The sequence below is a fragment of the Callorhinus ursinus genome, unplaced genomic scaffold (assembly GCF_003265705.2).
Source record: "Callorhinus ursinus isolate GAN/ISIS: 27379988/994484 unplaced genomic scaffold, GSC_fseal_2.0 scaffold13, whole genome shotgun sequence".
In the NCBI taxonomy this organism is placed as follows: domain Eukaryota; kingdom Metazoa; phylum Chordata; class Mammalia; order Carnivora; family Otariidae; genus Callorhinus; species Callorhinus ursinus.
In genome coordinates this window covers 45417635-45439676 of record NW_027397075.1, presented here as the reverse complement: position 1 = coordinate 45439676, position 22042 = coordinate 45417635, and the positions used below count along the sequence as shown (strand labels likewise).

General features: G+C 39.6%; 1 protein-coding gene across 3 annotated transcripts in view; it reads left to right on the top strand.

The window, feature by feature from the left end:
• CENPF (centromere protein F) overlaps window positions 1–22042 on the top strand; it is a 96078-nt gene that overhangs the window by 37003 nt on the left and 37033 nt on the right. Inside the window, exons 1-8 of one of the 3 annotated variants that reach the window (XM_025877890.2) lie at window positions 450–562; window positions 3090–3292; window positions 4515–4711; window positions 9772–9893; window positions 10269–10360; window positions 12177–12468; window positions 13606–13808; window positions 21103–21228. In XM_025877890.2, the coding sequence (XP_025733675.1) occupies window positions 3131–3292; window positions 4515–4711; window positions 9772–9893; window positions 10269–10360; window positions 12177–12468; window positions 13606–13808; window positions 21103–21228 (1194 nt within the window). In that variant the 5' untranslated portion in view covers window positions 450–562; window positions 3090–3130. Of the gene's footprint in view, window positions 1–449; window positions 563–715; window positions 735–3089; window positions 3293–4514; window positions 4712–9771; window positions 9894–10268; window positions 10361–12176; window positions 12469–13605; window positions 13809–21102; window positions 21229–22042 lie in introns of those variants that run through there. The other 2 variants (XM_073900172.1, XM_073900171.1) reach the window with 2 other exon arrangements.

The following is a 22042-nucleotide window of genomic DNA, read 5'->3' as shown; positions in this document are numbered from 1 at the left end:
TAAAATGGAAATACTTTCCTCAAGGAATTGTTAAGAATGACACTGGACGAAAATGCACAGCAAGCGTACTACCTCGTATCTATGTCCTAAATTGTATATTTAATAAGCAGATACCTAAAGTGTTCTCCAGACAGCACAATTCCGCTAGTTGCGGGCGATAGCCCACACCCTTCTAATCCGCCCGCCGGGTTCCCTGGCTTTTGCGGAAATAGCGATGCAAAACTTCTTACAGCCTCTGAAAAAGCACGTGGTCTCCGCCCTCCCACAACAACAAAAAAACACTAACTCTAGTGCCGGCCCCAGGTGGTGAGGGCTTGATTTTTAAATCCATCCGAAAGAACCAATCAAAACCAGCAGTCCGAGTGCGCGGAAGCCGATTGGTCCATTTCTACTTAAGGTGACCAATAGGCTTGGAGGGTGAGTTTGGTCTGTCCCGGAAGCGGGCGAATTGAAAACCGGTGGCGGCCGCGGGCAGTTTGAATTGGAATCTGGGCTGAAGCCCGCGGAGGCTGCACTCGAGCCCTACTCTCTGAGGGGTCGTCTTTCCCTCCCCGCCAGCAGGGTGAGTGTCCTGCGTGGGTCGTGGCTTCGGCGGCGGGCGTGGGGGGGGAGCGCAGCTGGCTTTCTGCCCGAGGATCCTAGGCCGGGATGCCTGTGGGATCGAGCTCCCGGGCCCAGTGGGTGCAGCGGATCCCCGCCCCCCCCAACCTGACGGGACCAGAGGATCGGCTCGGGTGAGGTTTATTAAGGCTGTCGGCGCCCCTCTGCTCCTGGGCGAGCTGTGCTCGCACTAGTGTCCCCAGACTCGGCTTGCTCACGAGCTCGTACTTTGGGGGATCAGTTTCCTCCTCTGTAAGATACGTGAATTGGAGATTAACAGATATTTCTTAGCAGCCGTCTACGCCCAGAGCCAGTGGTCCCTTTTTGAAATTTGGACGTCGGTCCTTTGTTGCATGGAGGAGATGAAAGCTTGGGTTTTGATCTGCGCGGCACGTTGGTGTGCCTATTGTTAGGTGCGAGAGCATTTCTCGCGTCTTCCACATTTATTTGGACACGCTTGGGTGCCTGGCTCTGCTGTTATGAAGACCCAGAAATAAATAAATGACCTGAGTCCTATCCTTGAGTTTTGTCTAGAGGAGCGGAATTTTCACTTTTAGGCTCAGCCGTGGCATTGTAGGCGGCGACTCGGGGTTTCTTGGCTGAGATGGGAGCTCCTTTTAAAGGGAAAGCGTTAAAGTGGGCCTCCAGTGCTGGGGTGAGGTGATTCGGGCATAAAGAGTGCCCTCCCCATATTTAAGATAGAAAGAGCATTTTCTGCAAAATCCTTGCAGGAACCTTGACACCCGGGCTGTTCCTCAACTACCCATCCTCCTTTACACCTGTTGCTTCTTACATCTTAATCTGGAGATTTACACTTCTTGTCCTTTGCCCCAGTGGCTCCATACAGACTGCTGATGTTTGATGCCTTAATCTGATCAAAATTAGCTTGGGTCTGGTGATTGTTTTAACCACTTCTTTATAGCTGTATCTTAGACTTTGAAATGGAAAAACACTCATCTTGCTAGTTTTCCTTCTGTTTATTTTCCTCATCTCTATCTTTCTAAATTGACCCTTTCAGTATTTTGTTGGTGATGGTGTCTTGATGTAACAATTTCAGTGGTTGGCAGATCTGTTTAGGACAGTTATCGGTTGTGTGCCTCTGGGGCATTGTACCCTCATCCCTGCATGGGCAGGCTAGATTGGAATGGAGGGAGAAGCCTATTGTGACAGTGTAAATTGTCCTTTGTTGGTGGAGAGAGAGGTATGAGATTTCTTTCAGCAGTTTTTGGGCAAATGAGAGTGGAGTTTAAGATGCTGTGTTCAAAGAACTGAGATCTGGAAAAAGAAAAAAAATTAAACTGGCAAAGAAAACACTGCTTTCCAAGGCTTAATATCTAAACTATGTTTTCCATGAACTTTGCTCCCTCTCTTAATTTTTGAACATCTTTTTATCATTCTGAGCACTTTTATCAACTGTTTATTAGTTCTGATAAAAAGTTTCATTGATACATCAGTTGAAGCAAGACACTAAAATGTTTGTGGACTTCATGTAGTAAAAAGCGGATTCTCACCTTCCCCAAGTAGCTGGAAAATGAACGCTTTTCTTTAAGTTCTAGAGACTAATGAATAAAGAACAATTACCATACTTTTCTCCCAGCTGATTTAAATTTCCTAAGATGTGGCTGAGAAGGAGGTAAGCCACTTCCCTCTTGGTACCAGAGGCTGAAATATACAAATGAAGTGTTTTCGAGTATTAATATAATAGCTAACAGGTACAGAATGCTTATCAGGAAATATAAGATTCTTCTAAGGCTTTGGGAAGTCACCGCCATTATTATCCACACTTTACAAATGAGGAAACCAGGGCCCATAACAGTTAAGTAACACACCCAAGGTCACACACATCTCGTCCATGGCTGAGCTGGGATTTGAATTACTGAGGCTATGTACAGGTTTCCTCATCAAGGTCTGTCTGGAGCATGGCTTTACTGGATTCTAGCACTAATATGGCATTTGCTCTTTGTTCATTCATGCATTAATTCAACACGTGATAACTGCTGGAAGGGGGGGTGGGGGCTGTGCCATCACAGGCTATGGCCAGGAGATATGACTAGGTTAGGGATCGCCCTAGGGAAGGCTTCCCAGAGGAAGAGAGACAAAGTATACATGACAGTGATGTGAAGAGGGAAAGAAGAGCATTTGCAAAATAACTTATGAGTTTTCTTTGTTTATAGGAGCTATTTCACCTATTTCAGAGCAAAGTGCTCCTGTTTTATATCATGATAACAAAGTGAGAGAAAGCAGGTAGCTAAGAAGTCAAACCTGAGAAACAGGAAAAACAGAGAGCCAGGGAAGCCACACAAGCATCTTAGGTACCTCACAATGAGAACGACTGGCGGTCACCTTTCAGGGGGTGGGGAAGATCCATGTCCTATTTCCTTATCTTCCGCAATGTGAAGCTTGGAAGCTCCTTAGAGACTCCTTAGTCCCTGAGGCTTTTAGGTCTCTTTTTATGACAGTAAGACCAACAGTCTGCTTATTCTTTCCAGTTTATTTATAAATGTGTGACTGGTAAAGAAAGGAGAGCAACATGAGCTGGGCTTTGGAAGAATGGAAGGAGGGCCTGCCTACGAGAGCTCTTCAAAAAATCGAAGAGCTGGAAGGCCAGCTGGACAAACTGAAGAAAGGAAGGCAGCAAGCGCAGTTCCAGCTGGAGACTCTGGAGGCCGCGCTGCAGAAACAGAAGCAGAAGGTATCACTGAAGCCCTGGCTCTTAACCGTTCACTCAGCATGTGGATTATTTGATTTTGGTCTGTAATTTCGAGAAAAATGAGTGTGTTCTCTGTGGGTGGTAATCTGCCCCTCTCCTTCTTCTCCAGCCTCTGCCCCTCATACTGAGGGCTGCTGAGTTCCATTTTCATTCTGTTAGGGACCACACATGGGACACTGCTTTTGGGTTCCATACCAACATGGCCAAAATTCTCTGACTCCAAATCTGGGGGCCGGTATTAGGGCACTTTGCAGTTCAAATGGATATTGCTCCCTGAGGGTGGGCTTTTCACCTTGGCATTCCCAGACTTCTCTTCTGGGCTAGGAAATGAGAACTAGAACAGTGCTTCTTCCTTGCCTCTGCATTAGCCAACAAGTTGTGGTACAGTCACTGCTTCTGAAATGGCTTCCCTAGTGGGAGAATTTTTACAACAACTGGCTTCAGTGGCCGGACTTTCTTTTCTTTTCTTTCTTTCTTTCTTTTTTTTTTTTTTTTAAAGATTTAGTTTCTTTCAGAGAGAGTGAGGGAGAGAGCACGAGTGGGGGGAGGAGCAGCGGGAGAAGCAGACTCCCCACTGAGCAGGGAGCCCGATGCGGGGCTTCATCCCAGGCCCCTGGGATCATGACCTGAGCTGAAGGCAGACACTTAATTGACTGAGCCACCCAGGTGCCCCAGTGGCCAGCCTTTAAAATGAATTGCTAAGAGAGATTTATAGGGTTTATTTTTGATTTTGTTATACTTGAAAGGACATTAAAGCCAAGTCCCTTTCCAGGAAGGGTATGTATAGCCCTGACCAAAGACAATATAATCCATGACTTCATAGAACTTTTCTATCTAGTCTTCAAAGTGAGGTCATTTAAAATTGCTGTGTTTGTGGGGCGCCTGGGTGGCACCATCGGTTAAGCATCCGATCTTGGTTTTGGCTCAGGTCATGATCTCAGGGTCGTGAGATTGAGCCCCAGTCAGGCTCTGGGCTCAGCATGGAATCTGCTTGGACTTTCTCTCCTTCTCCCTCTCTGCCCTGTGCTCTTTCTTTCTCAAATAAATCTTTAAAAAAAAATTTTTGTGTTTGTGAAGAAGCACTGACCTATGGATTACAGCAACCACATCTCACAATAATTAGTTGTCGGTGTTACACTCAGATTTACAAATACTTGGTAAATTCATGAAGTAAAAGAGACCTATTTCTGCATGATTCTGTTAGGTTGAGAATGAAAAAACAGAGGGCGCAAACCTAAAAAGGGAGAACCAAAGCTTGATGGAAATATGTGAGAATCTGGAGAAGACCAAGCAGAAAATTTCTCATGAACTTCAAGTCAAGGAGTCACAAGTGAATTTCCAAGAAGGGCAGCTGAACTCCAGCAAAAAACAAATAGAAAAACTGGAACAGGAACTGAAAAGGTAATTATGTTTGAGTGGTATTAATGTGGAACACATATAATCTTTTATACGTGTTCATTGGATGCTTTTATCTTTTCCTTTAATGGTGTAATTATATGTCAATCAATTTCCCAGTGAAATAAACAATGACTTGAGGAGAATTAATTCTTCTATACTTCAGTGCTATAATTGCATGGCTCAATACTATGTAAATGCATTAAATGGCTTCTTATTCATTTATTCATTCAAGATATATTTATTAAGCTGCTTCGTGGGCCAGATGCTATGTTTTCTACCAGATGATGTAATATTAAATAATACCAAATCTCTCAACAATGAGTACTAGAAGATGGAGGGGAGTTAAGCATATCTAATACCGATGGCTTATGTTTCTTCCTCTGAGTGGAAAAGCTGTTGTAGAGAAAGAGAGAACTAGGGAATTTCAAAAGACCTAGGAGCACTGAGGGCCCCGTTGAGGTTGGAGACCAGGAATTTATAGTGGGACCCATCTATAGAGTTGTATGCTTTTTTTTCTTTTCCTTTTAGCATCTGGGAGGTAAATGCTGAGAATGTGAACAGGAGGATTGAGTTGGGGTTGTTTTTGGCCAGGGTAATGGTATGGAAGATGGTGGAATATTTAAGGATGCTGGGAAGAGAGTGGTTAAAATTGTGTGCCGTGGAATCTTAAGCTGGAGAGGGAAGGAAGCATACTCAAGAAGGGGCTCCTACTGGGGCGCCTGGGTGGCTCAGCCCTTAAGCGTCTGCCTTCGGCTCAGGTCATGATCCCAGCGTCTTGGGGTCGAGCCCCACATCGGGCTTCCCGCTCAGCGGGAAGCCTGCTTCTCCCTCTCACACTCCCCCTGCTTGTGTTCCTTCTCTCGCTTTGTCTCTCTCTGTCAAATAAATAAATAAAATCTTAAATTAAAAAAAAAAGTTCCTACTGAGATCCCCATCTTCCATCTTAAGCATTACATAACCAGTTTGCCAGTTTAGGCAATAAAAAATGGTGCCTATGACTTCTTTTCCATTAAAAGAAAAAAATCCAACTTGAGACATTAATCAAAATAAATCCAGTGGGACCAAAATACTGCTAGCTTATAGATGGTATCTTCTTGTTCTAATAGTGGAATTTTGTAAAAATAACAAGGGTGGAAAGCAAAGTGGACGTCAGCAGATTGCCCCGTTGTTGATTCTGCTAAGACACACCCAGAAATTAAAAAAAAACAAAAACAAAAACAATTTCATTTTGAAATAACTTTAGATTTATAGAAACCGTTGTTAACATCTTACATAACCAAAGTACAATGACCAAACCAGAAATAAACATTGATTCAATACTATTCACTAAACTATGGACCTTGTTAGAATGTCACTGGTTTTTCCAGTCATGAGCTTTCTCTGTTCCAGGCTCTGATCCAGGATTCCACATTACATTTAGTTGATATTTTCTTAGTCTCTTTCTAAGCTGTGACGATATCTTGTTTTTTGTGTCCTTGAAGTTGTTGAAGAGTCCTAGTCAGCTCTTTTGTAGAATAGTCCTCAATTTAGGTTTGTCTATTGATGAGATCAGGACTTTTCAGCAGTGGCATAATTCACATTTGGGACTAGATGGTCCTTTGCTGGGGAAGGCTGTCCTGTGCATTGTAGGATACTTAACAGCGTTCCTGGCCTCTATCCACTAGATGCCAGTAGCACCTCCCCCACCTGCATGTTTTGATAATCAAACATGTCTCTAGTCATTGCCAAATGTCTTTTGGGAGGGTAAAATCATCCTGGATTGAGAACCACTGGGTCAGACTGAGGTTATGAATTTTGGGTGAGAATACCACAGAAGTCGTGATGTGCCTTTCTCAATGTATCCTATCAGGAGATACGTGACCTAATAGGACTTTTACCCTGATTCCCTGGCTGAGGTGTTCTCTGGGTTTCTCCACTGTGAAGTTACACTGTTTTTCCCTTTGTAATTAATAAAGATCTTGATTCCATGAAATTTTTTTTCCTAATGTGGCCACAATAATCTTAATTATACCAACCTCTCAAATTGAAAGTTAAAATACTTTAAAATTACTCTTATTTGTCTTCCTGCGAGGATAATTTAGGTACACAGAAATCTCTTCCTAATTTTTTTCCTACCCACGTAGGAAGGTGGCTCTCTATAAGTTGCATGTTGGAATGATAAATAACTTCTATCTCATTGAGTTTTTTGTTTTCTTGTTTACTGTCTGCCATACCAGACTCCATGAGAACAGAGACCTGGTCAGTCTTTTTTTTTTTTTTTTTTTTCAAGATTTTATTTATTTTTTTGATGGAGAGAGAGACAGAGACAGAGACAGAGACAGACAGCGAGATAGGGAACACAAGCAGGGGGGCAGGAGTGGGAAAAACAGGCTTCCCGCTGAGCAGGGAGCCAGATGCGGGGCTCGATCCCAGGACCCTGGGATCATGACCTGAGCCAAAGGCAGACGCTTAATGACTGAGCCACCCAGGTGCCCCGAGCCCTGGTCAGTCTTATCAGTGTACCCCGTGTACCTGGCAGGCCCTCAAATATTTGTCGAATAAATAAATGAAAGATAGATAGTTGTTTTTGGAAAACAGATGTTAGGGAAGTAGGAAGCTTACTTTCAGAATGCCAGAATAGTTTTCTTTGAAAGTACATTTTGGCTGCTGGTTTTAGAAATACGGGTTTATTTTTGTTTATTTTTAAAGATCTTATTTATTTATCTGAGTGAGGAGAGACAGAAAGAGAGCGAGCAAGGTGATGGAGAGGCAAAGGGGGAGAGAGAAGGAAAGAATCCCAAGCAGACTCCCCGTCGAGTGTGGAGCCCCATGTGGGGCTTGATCCCATGACCCTAGGATCATGACCTGAGTGGAAACCAAGAGTCGGTCACTTAACTGGCTGAGCTACCCAGGTGCCCCAGAAATATTGGTTTTAATAATTTAGACAGAAATGTTTGTATTTTTAACATTTGAGGTAAACATATTTTTGTATACATGTCTATTTTTTATTGCAAAGTGACATTTGGTGGCAATACTTGCAGATATAAAGTGCTCAGAGTTGTGTGTGATACCTAGCAACTTGGTAAGTGTTAACATTATTATTATCAGTTGTTATAGTTGGGGTTAGGATAGCACACTTAGTTTAAAAGTATTCTTATTACCGGTGATGTAGATATAGATGTTTATAAACTATATAAACCTCAGACTGTAAAAACTATTAAGTTAAAAAAAAACTATTAAGAGTACAGTTTCCTAGAATATAAAAACTAAACTAGAAAAACTATTGAGTGTTTTCAAATTCCCACTGCTAACCTTTAAGTGCAGGCAGAAACTTATTTTTTCCATCAGTGGCCACTGGTTAGGTTTCTGGAAGGTCTCAAACAAGTTAGGTTGAACCATTGGAAATGTTGGTCAGAAACTGTTGAATATTGACAATCTCATGCAGTTAAACTGCTTAATTTAGTGCTATTTTGGTGGCAGTTTTTGTTTTTCTTTGTAGGAAATAGAAATAAAGGCTTATAGAAATAATAGGGTATAGTTTTATATTTAAAATAAACTTTTTTTCTAATGAAAGGATAGACAGGAGGATAAAGTTTGAATTTGAGAGGAAAAAGAAACACTGATTTTTACAAGCTTCTTTAAAATTCATCTCTAAAATCACCAAATTTGCTACACCTTTGGTAGTCCATAGACCTGGACCATTCATTGTGGTAGCTACTGGCTACATGTGGCTATTAAGTGCTTGAAATGTGGCTATTACACATTGAAATGTGATAGGGTGCCTGGGTGGCTTAGTCGGTTAAGTGTCTGCCTTCAGCTCAGGTCATGATCTCCAGGGTCCTGTGTTCGAGACCCGCATCGGGCTCCTTCTCCCTCCTACCCTTCTCCCCTGCTTGTGCTCTCTCTCTCTCTCTCTCTCAAATAAATAAAGAAAATCTTAAAAAAAAAAAAACCAACAACAAATTGAGATGTGCTATACACAACGCTTACCAAATTCTGAAGGTTCAGTAGAAAAAAATGTAAAATATCTCAATAATTTTAGTATTGACTGTAAGTTGAAATGATAGTATTTTGAAAATATGGAATTAAATAAAAATACTAATATTAAATCCATTTGTTTCTTGTTGCTCTTTACATGGTAGTAGAACCTTTCTATTGGAGAGTGCTGTTACCAACCATAAGTTCGAATGTGAAGATTTGATTTGCAGAGCAGTCCTTTTTAGCCCAGACATTGCTTTTTCCTTCCCAGTTTGAGTTTGGAGCTGAGTGGAGCTAGGGCACTGGGGCACTTCCTTCACTCCTTGTTTTGAGCAACATGTCCATGAGAAAGAGACTGCACATCATTAGCTGTTCTATGGGGTGTTCATTTCTTGTGTTGAGCTAAAATCAGAGACATTACAGACTTGTGAGAATTGAGTCCTCTTAGGTTGTTTGATTTTGAAAGGTGTTCAGAACTTAAATGATAGAAATATTCTGTGCATATATACAATATATAGTTTACTTTTCCCATTTCTTTGTGACTGTTGCCAGCCCTGTCTTCTCTAGATGCACTGTTAACTTGATTTTTATGTCTGTGTTTTTAAAATGTCATAAAATACATGGCAAGTCTATGTTTTTGTCATGACTTAATATTCACAAATGATGTCATTCAGTTTTGTGATTTGAGCCCATGCTTCAGTGACACCAGTTTCTTTCTATGTTTCTGAAGTTCTGTTGTTGTTGTTTTTAAATATTCCTGTGTCTTTCTTTGGCTTAGAGTATAAACTTTGCTCAGAATATATCCCCAGCCTCCCAACTCTATAACTATAGTGTCATTACAGATCTTCATGGTAGCCTTTATAACATTGTGATTATTGGTTTATATTTCTGTTTCCCTAACCAGACTGAGTTCCTTTGAAGAGCGGGGCCTGAGTTTAGGTCTGTTCCATAAGTTAGTTCTTGTTAAATGTCTGTTAGACTGATGAAGTGGTAAGAATTCTTAGAGGGTGGGGTTTTCGTAAGTTTATTACTCTCTGGGAATGGGTGGTGCTGGCATTCAGTAGCGTTTGCTCTGATTTGCGTCCTCTTGGGTCCTTTTCTAACAGGTGTAAATCTGAACTTGAAAGAAGCCAACAGGCTGCACAGGCTGCAGATGTCTCTGTACATCCATCCACGACACCACAAAAAATCTTCGCAACTCCACTAACACCAAGTCAATATTATAGTGGTAAGGATTTTTTCCCTTCATGGCTCTTTTACTGGAATTTTAATTTGGTCAAAGAAATCAATTAACTCATCTTTGAATTCAACTTTTAACTTGGGCATTAAAAAGAAAACCTTTTAGTTTGGGCATTAATGCGCTACATATCCATTTGTGTATCTGTTGAGCTATATGGAGCTACCAGGTTAAGCCCTTAAACTTTTCATTTTAGCCTGTAGTGTGTTTTAAAAATAATTCAGGTTCAGAATATTCAAACCCAGCATCTTTTTACTTAGTGTACCACAATATTCAGTTCTAGACTATTGAAATGATTGTTGATCTGTGAATTCCTTTATGAAATCAATGACTGAAGTAAAACTGTTTCTCATTGTCTTTGTTTAGTTTCCAAGCATGAAGATCTAAAAGAAAAATATAATAAAGAGGTTGAAGAACGAAAAAGATTAGAGGCAGAAGTCAAAGCCTTGCAGGCTAAAGTAAGTTAATTATGGGCCTTACAATAGAGTATGCAGTTGAAGAAGTACTTTGATATACAGGAGTCCAGGGTTCACGTAGAGCTTGACACATTTTTCTTACACTGAGAAGATAAAGTTCCTGGCTGATTACCTTAGTTATAATTACTTTTTGGTTTTTAAAAAGTAGGAGTAAAAAAAAATAGTGTGGGGAGATCAGTTTATCCCTAGACATTAGATGTTCATCAAATTCTACAGAAACTGTAGCCATCTAATTATTTCCCTATTGAGATCTAATGGTAAGGGGGAGGGGGGACCAGGGTCATTCCAGACACTCACTGGCTGGCTTTATCACCTGGAGGCCATTGATTGCTTCCCACTCAGGCCTTACGGAATGTGCTGATTGCCACCAGGGACATGGGGTTTGAGGGTCATTATTTATGAAATGTTTTTTTAGAGGGGAACATTATCAAGATAATCTCCCCAATTCTGTTAAATAAGCTGCTGGACAGGATTTTAAGCTCCATTTTGGTGTGGGTAAATCGGCAGAGAGGTTTGTTTAATGTCAGCAAAAGAAACAAAATGCAGGATTTAGAAACCCCTGCTTCTAGTTAAGGGACTGACCCTAAATATACCTGGTATCTGTAGAATTTATCCTTACCATTTCTGCTTGTGAGATGTTATTTGCTAAAAAAAAAAAAAGAAGGTGGGGGGGAAACAACTTAACTCCAGTTTTGCACCTAATGTTATATTTCTGCTAACCACAAGAACTCGCTGAGATGGGACCATTCACACAGTTTAAGGCTGGATTTATAAGTAGATACCTTACATACTGAGGATCACAAAGTACCTATGAAAGCTTTAACACTTTAAATTATTCTCATGCCCTTGACCCTTGTTTGGAGGTCAACAGGATTCTGATACGTAGCAAAGGTATTGCTTCTTGCGGTGAATAAAAATTAAACGGTAACTCTCTGGTTTGTCATAGAAATATCATGTGCTTTGTGATCCATTTCAGTCATTGGTGCCCACTTTGCTCCTGATATTGATTCCCAGAGTTTTTTCTGGTGGAGAAATTTGAGTCTCTACAAACATGAAACCTCTCTGTGTGGCAAGAAAAGCTTTTGCTATAAAAAAATTTAATGCACCATCTATAGCCATGTCTTGATATTTGTCAGAATGGAGGTAGAGAGAAGAACAAAAGGAGATAAGGGGGACTTATTTGATGAGCACTGAGAAATATATAGAATTGTCGAATCATTGTACACCTGAAACTAATATAACACTGTACGTTAACTACACTTGAATTGAAAAAAATAAAGAATTCAAAGCAGTAGCAAATCCACAAATATTTATTATATAACATAAAACACCTTATATGACATTTTTTGGGAGTGGTATGGTGGAAAGTGAGATTCTTGAAAGAGTTCTTTAGGTTAATATTTAATTTTGGTCCTCTTTGTGCAAAGCTAGTGGAGGAGGTGACCAAGGACAGGCAAGCAAAGGACACCAAATTTCAAAACTCAAAATGGTAGTGAATACTCACTTGTGTTTAATGGAGTATATGGGGGATGCAGAATAAATATAAAAACTGAGCCGATTTTAATAGATTGGGACTCAAATGGTACTGGTTTAGCCTTCAATGCTATAGTCTAACCATTCGACAGTTCCTGTCCTGGATATTTGGACCTAATGGTTCTCTTGACTTGATAAACATTCTTTCTAGGTGTGCAGTGGAAGTGGTAACTTCTTGGCATTATGTCTTTATGTGCTATCTGAAAATAAATAGCCTTGAATATTGAGATGTTTAAAGGGCTCTAAAGAGTTTCTGTCTTTACAGAAAGCGAGTCAGGCTATTCCCCAAAGCACAATGAATCACCGGGACATTGCACGACATCAGGCTTCTTCATCTGTATTCTCGTGGCGACAAGAAAAGACCCCAACTCGGCTTTCATTGAATGCTCTAAAAACTCCGATTAGGAGAGAGTTCTCTGCATCTCACTTTTCTGGGGAACAAGAGGTGACTCCAAGTAGATCAACTTTGCAAACAGGGAAAAGAGATGCTAATAGCAGTTTCTGTGATAATTCGAGCAATTCTCACCTTTTGGACCAATTAAAAGCCCAGAATCAAGGTAAATTGAGCTAAATTGAGCTAAATTAAATTGAAATTACATTTTCCTGAGATAATTTCTGAGGTGATGCCAGACATTTTTAGTCCTAAAAGGTGCTTGTGTGTTTTGTTAGACACATCAAAGCCCAATATCTCAATCTGGTGATGTGAAATACTGTTTTTGGGATAAAAGATACCACAATTTTGAAATGTCCTTTTATCAGTACTATAAAGCTGGTGCCCGGAAGCCTTCCAAAGTAGTCTGAGTGGCTTTGTCTTTCCAGAAGTAGGGTGAGTAGGTTACAGTTGCCACGCCCCACGCTTCTCTGTCTTCTTTGGTGGCCCATGGAACAAGCCTGGGGTCTGGCCAGCTTTGGCCAGAGGTGTGGCACGTGTCTGCGGGGCAGCTTTCTCTGCATTGCCAGGTTGTCCATATGGGAGCAAACCTGTAACCTTGGCTGGAGTGCCACACCACAGCTGACAGCCAAGGGCACCAGGTGGTGTTTTGGAATCTACTCTGCAGATGACAATAATTTCCAGTGCTATGATATATAGAAAATCACTGTCAGTGATCGCTGGTGAGAATTGTCACACCGCCAATGCCATTGGAACCGGTATTGTTTGTATGTAGGAAAAAAAATGAAAAAAAAATTACTGTTAATTTTGGCAGTATAGGAGGTTCACACTGTCTTGATCTTTACTGGAGGTAAAGCTACCAGAGAATACAGGGGGGTGAATTTTGCACTGCTTAGCATTCATTTGCATGGATATGGGCACAAAACAAATAGTAGTTTGCCAGTGTATAAAACCAAGTGGTAATTTTTATGTAGGGTATTATATGAGATACACTTTTTGCATCCTCAGTAAGATACTCTTCATGATTTTAGAAAACCATTTTCTTTCCCAAGTTTCTCTGAAAACATTAGAAAATGTGTTTCTCTTGCTTCCTATGGATATTTGAATACAAATGACAATAGAGACTAACCATTGAATTAAATCCAATTAAAGTAGTTTCTGTGTTTAGTGTGAATTAATTTATATTTGTCCTACCAAAGATTTCAGAGCAGAGTAATAACAAATAATACATTCTGAATTGAGCTGTAAAGTTTTTGTCAAAAATATATATTAATTAAAGTGTGGGTTTTGTTTGTGATTTAAGAGCTAAGGAGCAAGATTAGTGATTTGGAACTACATCTGCAAGGACAAGAAAAAGAAATGAAAGGCCAAGTGAATAAATGTCAAGAACTCCAACTCCAATTGGAGAAAGCAAAAGCGGAATTAATTGAAAAAGACAAAGTTCTGAATAAAAGTAGGGATGAACTGGTGAGATCAGCAGCACAGTATGACCAGGCATCAACCAAGGTACTGGACTTCTCATGAGTTGTTGAAAGCCTACATTTCATCTTACAGTTCTTTGGAAATTTTTTTCGTACAATACTTTAACACTTAAATTTATGAAATAAATGTTAGTAATGAACCTCATTGATACATACTAGGCAGTATTGGTGCAGTTGAACTAGTAAGTTCGTTTAGAGTTGGGTAGATGTGGGGTCAAATCCGTACTGCACGTTTTCCTGGCAAAGTGACTTGGGCAAGTCACTGAGCTCTTGTCCATCTAAGAGGGTGGGGAAGAATAAAGATTATCTATACATGGCACTTGACACATACAAGAGGCGACTAAGTAATGGAGCTTTAAAAGAGGCAGGGGCGCCTGTGTTAAAAGTCTGCCTTCTGGGGGCGCCTGGGTGGCTCAGTTGGTTAAGCAACTGCCTTCGGCTCAAATCATGATCCTGGAGCCCTGGGATCGAGTCCCACATCAGGCTCCTGACTCAGCAGGGAGCCTGCTTCCCCCTCTGACCCTCTCCCCTTGCATGCTGTTTCTCACTCTCGCTCTCTCTCAAATAAATAATAAATAAAATCTTAAAAAAAAAAAAAAGAGCCTGCCTTCTGTTCAGGTCATGATCCCAGGGTCCTGGGATCAAGCCCCATGTTGGGATCCCTGCTCAGCCAGGAGCCTGCTTCTCCCTCTCCCTTTGCCCCTACCCCCTCTTGTGCTCTCTCACTCTCTCTCAAGTGAATGAATTAAATCTTCAAAAAAAATAAATAAATAAAAAAGATTGAGGACATATGATAAAATTTAATCTATTTTTTGATCCAATATATGTACTCTTGTGATTTAATCTTAAGGCTCCAATTAAGGCCAAGCTTCTTAGAGTATTTGAGGGTGTTTTGTTGTTGCTTTGTCCTCAACTTACCTCTAGTGTTTTATTCCCTTTTTTCTATTCATTCATTCATGTACTCATTTGACAAAATATTTGTTGTCTGCCTACTGTATGTCAGGCACTGTTCTAGACCAGGGGAATGAAGCAGTGAGAAGATAGACAAAAATCATTGCTCTTGGGGAACTTCATCCATAGGTGGATGTGACATAAATATATAGTCACATAGATAATATTGTGTATGGTGACAAGTGTAGAGAAAAATGAATTATCTTCTAGGACCAACTGTGATTACTTGGTGTTTCCTGAACCCAGTCTTCATCTGGGTCCAGTGTTTCTTTTCTTTTTTTTTAGATTTATTTATTTTAGAGCAAGTGCACATGCAGGGGGGCAGGGGCAGAGTGAGAGAGAGAATCTCAAGCAGACTCCCTGCTGAGTGGAGAGCCTGATGTGGGGCTTGATCCCATGACCCTGAGATGACCTGAGCCGAAATCAAGAGTCAGATGCTCAACCATCTGAGTCACCGGGCTCTCCTATCTGGGTCCAGTGTTTTGCTTACATTTGCCTTTCTTCCTGGTATACTCTTTATACACACACACACACACACACACACACACACACACACACACACACACACACATACTATATATATATTTCTGGATTTTATTTACTAACATTTTGTTGAGGATTTTTTTTGTCTATATTCATGAGGAATATTGGTCAGCTTTTTTGTACTTTTGTTCTGTCTTTGTCTGGTATTTGTATCAGAGGTCATACTAGCTTCATAAAATGAACTGGGAACTGTACCCTCCTATCTTTTGGAAGAGATTGTGTAGAATCGGTGTTATTTCTTCTTTATGTGTTTGATAGAATTCTCCATGAAACCATCCAGTCCTGGAGATTTCTTTTTTGGGAGTTTTAAAATTACAAATTTAAGGGGCACCAGGGCAGGGGGCGCAGTCGGTTGAGTGTCTGACTCTTGGTTTTGGCTCAGGTCATGATTTTCATGGGTCATGAGATCAAGCCCCACGTTGGGCTCTGCACCCAGTGTGGAGTCTACTTGAGATTCTCTCCCTCTCCTTCTGCTTCTCCCACTCATGCACTCTCTTTCTCAAATAAATAAGTCTTTAGAAAAATTACAAATTTAACATTTAAAATAGATATATAGCTATGAAAATTATTTCATACTGGATGGGTTGGGATAGCTAGTGTTTTTATTTTATTTATTTTTAAAGATTTTATTTATTTGACAGAGAGCGAGAGAGGGAACACAAACAGGGGAAGTGGGAGAGGGAGAAGCAGGCTTCCTGCTGAGCAGGGAGCCTGACACGGGGCACAATTCCCCGGACAGTGGGATCATGACCTGAACCGAAGGCAGACACTTAATGACTGAGCCACCCAGGTGCCACTAGCTTTTGTTTTTAGAGGAAATGATCCATTTTATCCAAATACTTAAACTTAAAAATATAGTTATGTGTAGTATTTTCCTATTCTTTTGCTGTTGTTAGGTCAGGTGATGTTCTCTGTTTCTGATATTTCTGTCTTCTCTTGCTTTCTCTTTGTCAGTCTTGCTAGAGATGTGTCAATTTTGTCAGTAATAATAATAAAATTTGTCAATTTGTTGATCATTTATTGATCTTTCCAAAGAATCAGCTCTTTGGTTCATTTATTTTCTTTTTTTCAATTTGATGTACTTTTGCTCTTTTATTTCCCTCTGCTTGCTTTGGGTTTATTTTGCTCTTCTTTTTCTAGGTTGTTGAAGTGGGGAGCTTAGATGATTGATTTGAAACTTTTCCAGTGTAGGCATTTAAAGCTATAAATTTCCCTCAGTACTGCTTTAACTGTCCTACAAATTTTGATATATTTTTATTTTTATTCCATTCAATGTATTTTTTTATGTTATTTTTTTCAATGCATTTTTAAAACATTTTGCTTGAGACTTCCTCTTTGCCCCATGGATTACTTAGAAGTACCTTGTTAAATTTCCCAGTGTTTGGAGATTTTCTTTTTTCTGTTATTGATTTCCATTGTGTTCAGAGAACATACTCTATGATTTCAATTCTTCTAAGTTTGTTGAGGCTTGTTTTACGGCCTAAGACAATGGTCTATCTTGGTATATGTTTCATGGGCACTTGGGGAAAAAAGTGTATTCTGTTGTTGGGTGAAGTGTTCTAAAATTATCCTTAGCCCCAGATTTTCGGTTGGTTGATGGTGTTGTTGAATTCTTCTATATTTTTGCTGATTTCCTGTCTATTAGTTGTTGAAAGGAGGTTTGTGAGGGTCTTCCATGATTGTTGATTTATCTATTTCTCCTGTCAGTTCTCAGTTTTCACTTCACATATTTTATAACTCTGTTGTTTGGTGCATACACATTTAGGATTGCTGTGTCTTCTTGGCGGATTGACCTTTATCATTATATAATAGCCCTCACTGTCTCTGGAAATTTTCTTTATTTTGAAGTCTACTCTTATATTAACATAGCCACTCCAGCTTTCCTTTTAATGTTTGTGTGATGTATTTCCTTCTGTCTTTTGACTTTCAGCCTTTTTATTATTATATTTGAAGTGAGTTTTATATAGACAGCATACAGTTGGGTATATTTTTTAATCCACTCTTCTACCAACTGTCTTTTAATTAGCATGTTTAGGCCATTTACATTTAATGTAATCATTGATTGGTCATGGTTTAAAACTGCCATCTTATTTTTTGTTTTTCATTTTGTTTGTTTCCTGTGGGTTACTCAAACATTTTGTAGAATTTCATTTTATCTAGTGTTTTAAGATGTATTTCTTTGTAGACCTTTTATAGCGACTGCTCTAGATAATACATTATATATACACATCATTTGTTGGTCTGTTGGTGTTGTCATGTAAGATGTTCTAATGGATTACAGAAAATTTACTGCTCTTTTCATCCTTTTACCCTCCCCTATTTATAATACAATTTTCTTAAGTGTTTTCTCTACCTACATTTAGAACTACATTAGATGGTGTTATAATTTTTGCTTTAACTGCCAAACATAACTTAGACTTTCTTTCCCTTCTCCAGTTTTCTATCATTTATGCCAATATTGTTGGACCTTCCAAGGTCCCTTCTTTCATCATTTCCTTTTTGTTTAGAGAACTTCTTTTAGCCTTTTTTTTTTTTTTTTTTTTTTTTTAAGGGTTGGTCTACTGGCCACATATTCTCTTAGTTTTCCTTTCCCTGGAAATGTCTTGATACTTCATCCTGTATAAGGTGTTTCCTCAGGATACAGGGTTTCTGGGTTGACTGTTCTCTTCTTTCAGCACCATCATGTTTTTTCCTTGGGTCCCAAAGTCCCTAGTCACTCAGTCCTCTTCTCTCCTTTCAGAGCTTTCTTAACGTTTGTGAAGGGTTTTGAATTGTTCTCAATCTGAGGAATAGAGAAATGTACGTTTATTATATCTTCCTGGAAGTGGTAGTCTAGGTTCATTTTTTTAGACATTCTCCTAGTGCAATGCTTTGCACAGAGATATTGTTGATAAACACTGATTCATTGTATGAAGGTGCAGTGGAGGGTCAATGGGAACATGACCTACCTTGACCTACATATTTATTCACTTTGTGCAGTCTGCGTTTGTAGGTTGGTTTTCTAAGTTAGAGAGACTTGGATTTGAGCCCTGGTTCTGCCACATCCCACTTGTTTTGCTTTTGAATTCCGAGCTTCCACTGACGAAACAATAAAATGGTGTTAATGTCTGTGTTATAGGGTTGGTGTAAAGATTGAGATAAATTTTTAAAGGCTTTAGCATAGTGCCTGGCACATGGTGAGTTTATAATAATACATTAGTTATAATTGCATTGAGTTCCTTGTCTTTAAGCTTTTTTTCAGTTGCATTTCTGCCAACTTAGGCCTTCCTATATATGAGAACTTATCCTATTATACTTTGTCTTACTGGTTTTGGAGTGACAGGATCACTGAATCTTTGTTCTATCTAGCATATTTGATAAGGTCTCTTCTTACCAGATCACGAATTAAAACTTTTGACTAGGACAGTGCTGAGAACACAGCTCTGGCTTTCTATTAGAAACTTTCCTCCAGGTTCTTCAGATTCATTTGTTCAATGCTTTCTGGATACCTTTTTTTCCCACTGAGCTACAAATCTACCTAACTGAAAGTTCAGACTACCTTTCTCCTGCTTGCCTCTTAGGATAATAGGAGCTGGTCAGATGTGTTGCTGAAATCAAATTATGCTTTGTTTATGCTGTTCCCTGACCTACCATTAGAATTACCCATTAAGTAAAATGGAACTAATTTAATCAAAATCAATACCATGTTCTTTTGTCAACGTATGCTGTTTCTAGTATGCTTCTTTTCCAAGTATTTGCAAACTGTGTGGGATACATAGTCTCTATTCATGTAGAGACATTGACGCTGACAGCAAACCTGTAGTTCAGCACCGACATTTCACAGTTGGAAACTCAGGCCCAGGATGCTGAGTGAGTGCCCAAGGTCATATACTACATATTTTCAAGGAGTTCAGCTTGGACACTATTTTAGAATATTATGGAACATTCATGACACCTAGTGGTCAGCTAGTCTTACAGGGATTGTGCATCGTCAGAATGTATCAGAATGTCATTGTAAAAAATTTAAATAAAATGTGAGTATCTTCTAAAGGCTCTTTTTAACCTGTTAACGTAGGAAAAAAGTTGTTGATACTGAGATCTGTTAGTGGAATGTGTTGCAGTTTGAAGGAGGACCAGGAGAGGGCACCAAGGGTTCATTCATCTCTGCCTTGTGTGGGCTTTTTTTCCCTGAGAATTGTCAACCACCAAAATTTGGACCATCATCTGGGCAATGATTTTTATCTGGGTTATTTACTGCTGCATCTCCCGTGCCTAGCACAGTGCTTGACATATAGTTGACTCTTGATAAATATTTGATTCATATTTGTTATTATTATAAATAATTTCTGTAATACTTTTCCTAGGGGATTTAAAAATTCAAGAACAGTCAAGATAATGGAAAGGTGTCTTAATGTCCAAGGCAGGGGATTAATTTGAACCACTGGGTCAATTAATTTTCTTTTTGAAATTGGTATGTTTAAAGTACTGATACTTGGAAAATCATTTAGTCATTAATGAGCAGCTTTATTTTTTTCATCTTTGGTTAGTTAATGATTGGTGTCTGGTCTTCTGGCAAAGTATTACGTAGTGTTTTCTTTTCTTGCAACTTTTCTCTTAGATTTCTAACATTTCTAATAGTTCTGAATGATATTATAGTGATTCTCTGAGAAATACTTTAGAAGAGAGATTTGCCAAATTGGGGCACATTTCTTTTAGACCAGAGAGTTCTCCCCCACCCACATGAGGTGTTCTTATTCTTCCCCAAAAATTTACAGTTGTTTTGTAGGGCATTTTAAGGATTTGAACACCGTGGGGAAGATTCAGAGGACATTTTGCTCCAATTTAATTTTAGAAGGGCATCCTAAGTTTTGATTTAGTTCATGTTGTAAAACTTATTTTAAGGGTATTGGCTATGTACAAAAGCAAAAGAATGTTCTTTGTGTTGCTTATGGCAGCTTGGTTAAAAACCAGATGTGATATTCTCTGGAGTGCTGTGAACCTTCAGACATTTAAAATGGCATAGCGGGAGCCTTGTGGAAAGAGGCATTTTAATATTTAAAATTTCCCACAAAATCTATTATGCTTGAAACAGACTATCATACGAGGGTCATGGGTACCCACTGATTATTTTACAGCTTCTAAATTACACAGATCAACATCACTGCATTTGAACGTCTCATTTCTATGCAACAAAATGTTAGATGAATCTTTATTCAGAAACGCTGATTTCTTTTTTCATAGTGCAAATTATGAAGTATTTATTTAAATGGTCTAATATTTTATATCTTTTCTAATATTTCCCAAATACAAACTTTAGGTGTGCTAAAATAATTATAATGGTTTTAGTATTTGTTGATCATTTTATTTTATTCTACTTGTTTGTTTTTTAAAGATTTATTTAAGTAGGGGCACCTGGGTGGCTCAGATGGTTAAGCGTTTGCCTTTGGCTCAGGTCGTGATCTCCGGGTCCTTGGATTGAGCCCCACGTCAGGCTCCTGACTCAGTGGGGAGTCTGCTTCTCCCTCTGCCTCTCCCCACTGCTGGCACTGTCTCTCTTTCTCTCTCTCTCAAATGAATAAATAAAAATCTTTTTAAAAAAAATTTTATTAAGTATTCTCTACACCCATTGTGGGGCTTGAACTCACAACCCCAAGATCAAGACTCACATGATCTACTGACTGAGCCAGTGAGGCACCCTTGCTGATCATTTAAACTCCAACTTTTAGTGAAACAAAAATGTCAAAACACAAAGATGAACTTGAATCAGACCTAATTTTTCTAAAATTCAAAATATTTGCTTCTCACCTTGAATAATTTTGTATTGACCATTTTTATTTGTTGTTAAGTGTACTGCATTGGAACAAAAACTGAAAAGATTGTCTGAAGATTTGAGTTGTCAGCGACAAAACGCAGAAAGTGCCAGATGTTCTCTGGAACAGAAACTCAAGGAGAAAGAAAAGGAGTTTCAAGAGGTAAGGTGAATGGATTCATGAGGAGTGTGCATTTCACAGTTTCGTCATTTGAGAAGTGTTGCTGTTTGTTGTCACTTGGGGTGTTCTGCGAGCAGGGAACTCCTTTGTGAGGAAGAGGTTCCCCGTATTTTCCTTCACCCTTCTATCTTTCAGTTTTCCATTGGAGAAGCGACTCAGTAGCCAGAATGCTCTTTTTTATCCATGTCCTCTGATTTCGTGGAAATTTGATACCAAGTAGGAAAGAATCCTGTCTCTTCTTTCAAACACTCTCAGTTGTGAAGGAAGTTGTATCCTGATCTCCACCTGTTTCTAAAGCCTGTGGGTTGGCGAATACATTAGAAAGATAGTTGATGCGGTAGGGAAAGAAGTTGGCAGACACGTTAGGGCTGAAGACGCCTTTCCAGAAGTATTGCTGCCAGTGGACAGTGAGTTAGCCTGGCAGAGTGTATCCTATGGGGTGAGGCTCTCTAGTCTTTCAGGAAGAGCGCCTGGAAATGGAAATCTGCTATCCTCATGTGGTTATCGAAGTTAACTGGTGGCATATCCTTGCTGTCATTCTAAATTGTGAGTGGTGTTACGATGTTTGACATCTTAAACCCCATTTTTGAGTGTCTTCAATTTCCTAGCTGAGTTGGGACCATGGCAGCTCAGCTCTACTCCCTTTTGCCCCTGGACTTGTCGAAAGAGAGATGAAGAATTTAAGATTGGGGATGGGACGGAAGCTGGCTGCTCTCCATGTGGCCAACTGGCAGACTCCTTTCCCTTTCCTCCGAAGGCCGACCAGTGCTAAAGACAGTTAATGTTTATTGTTAAG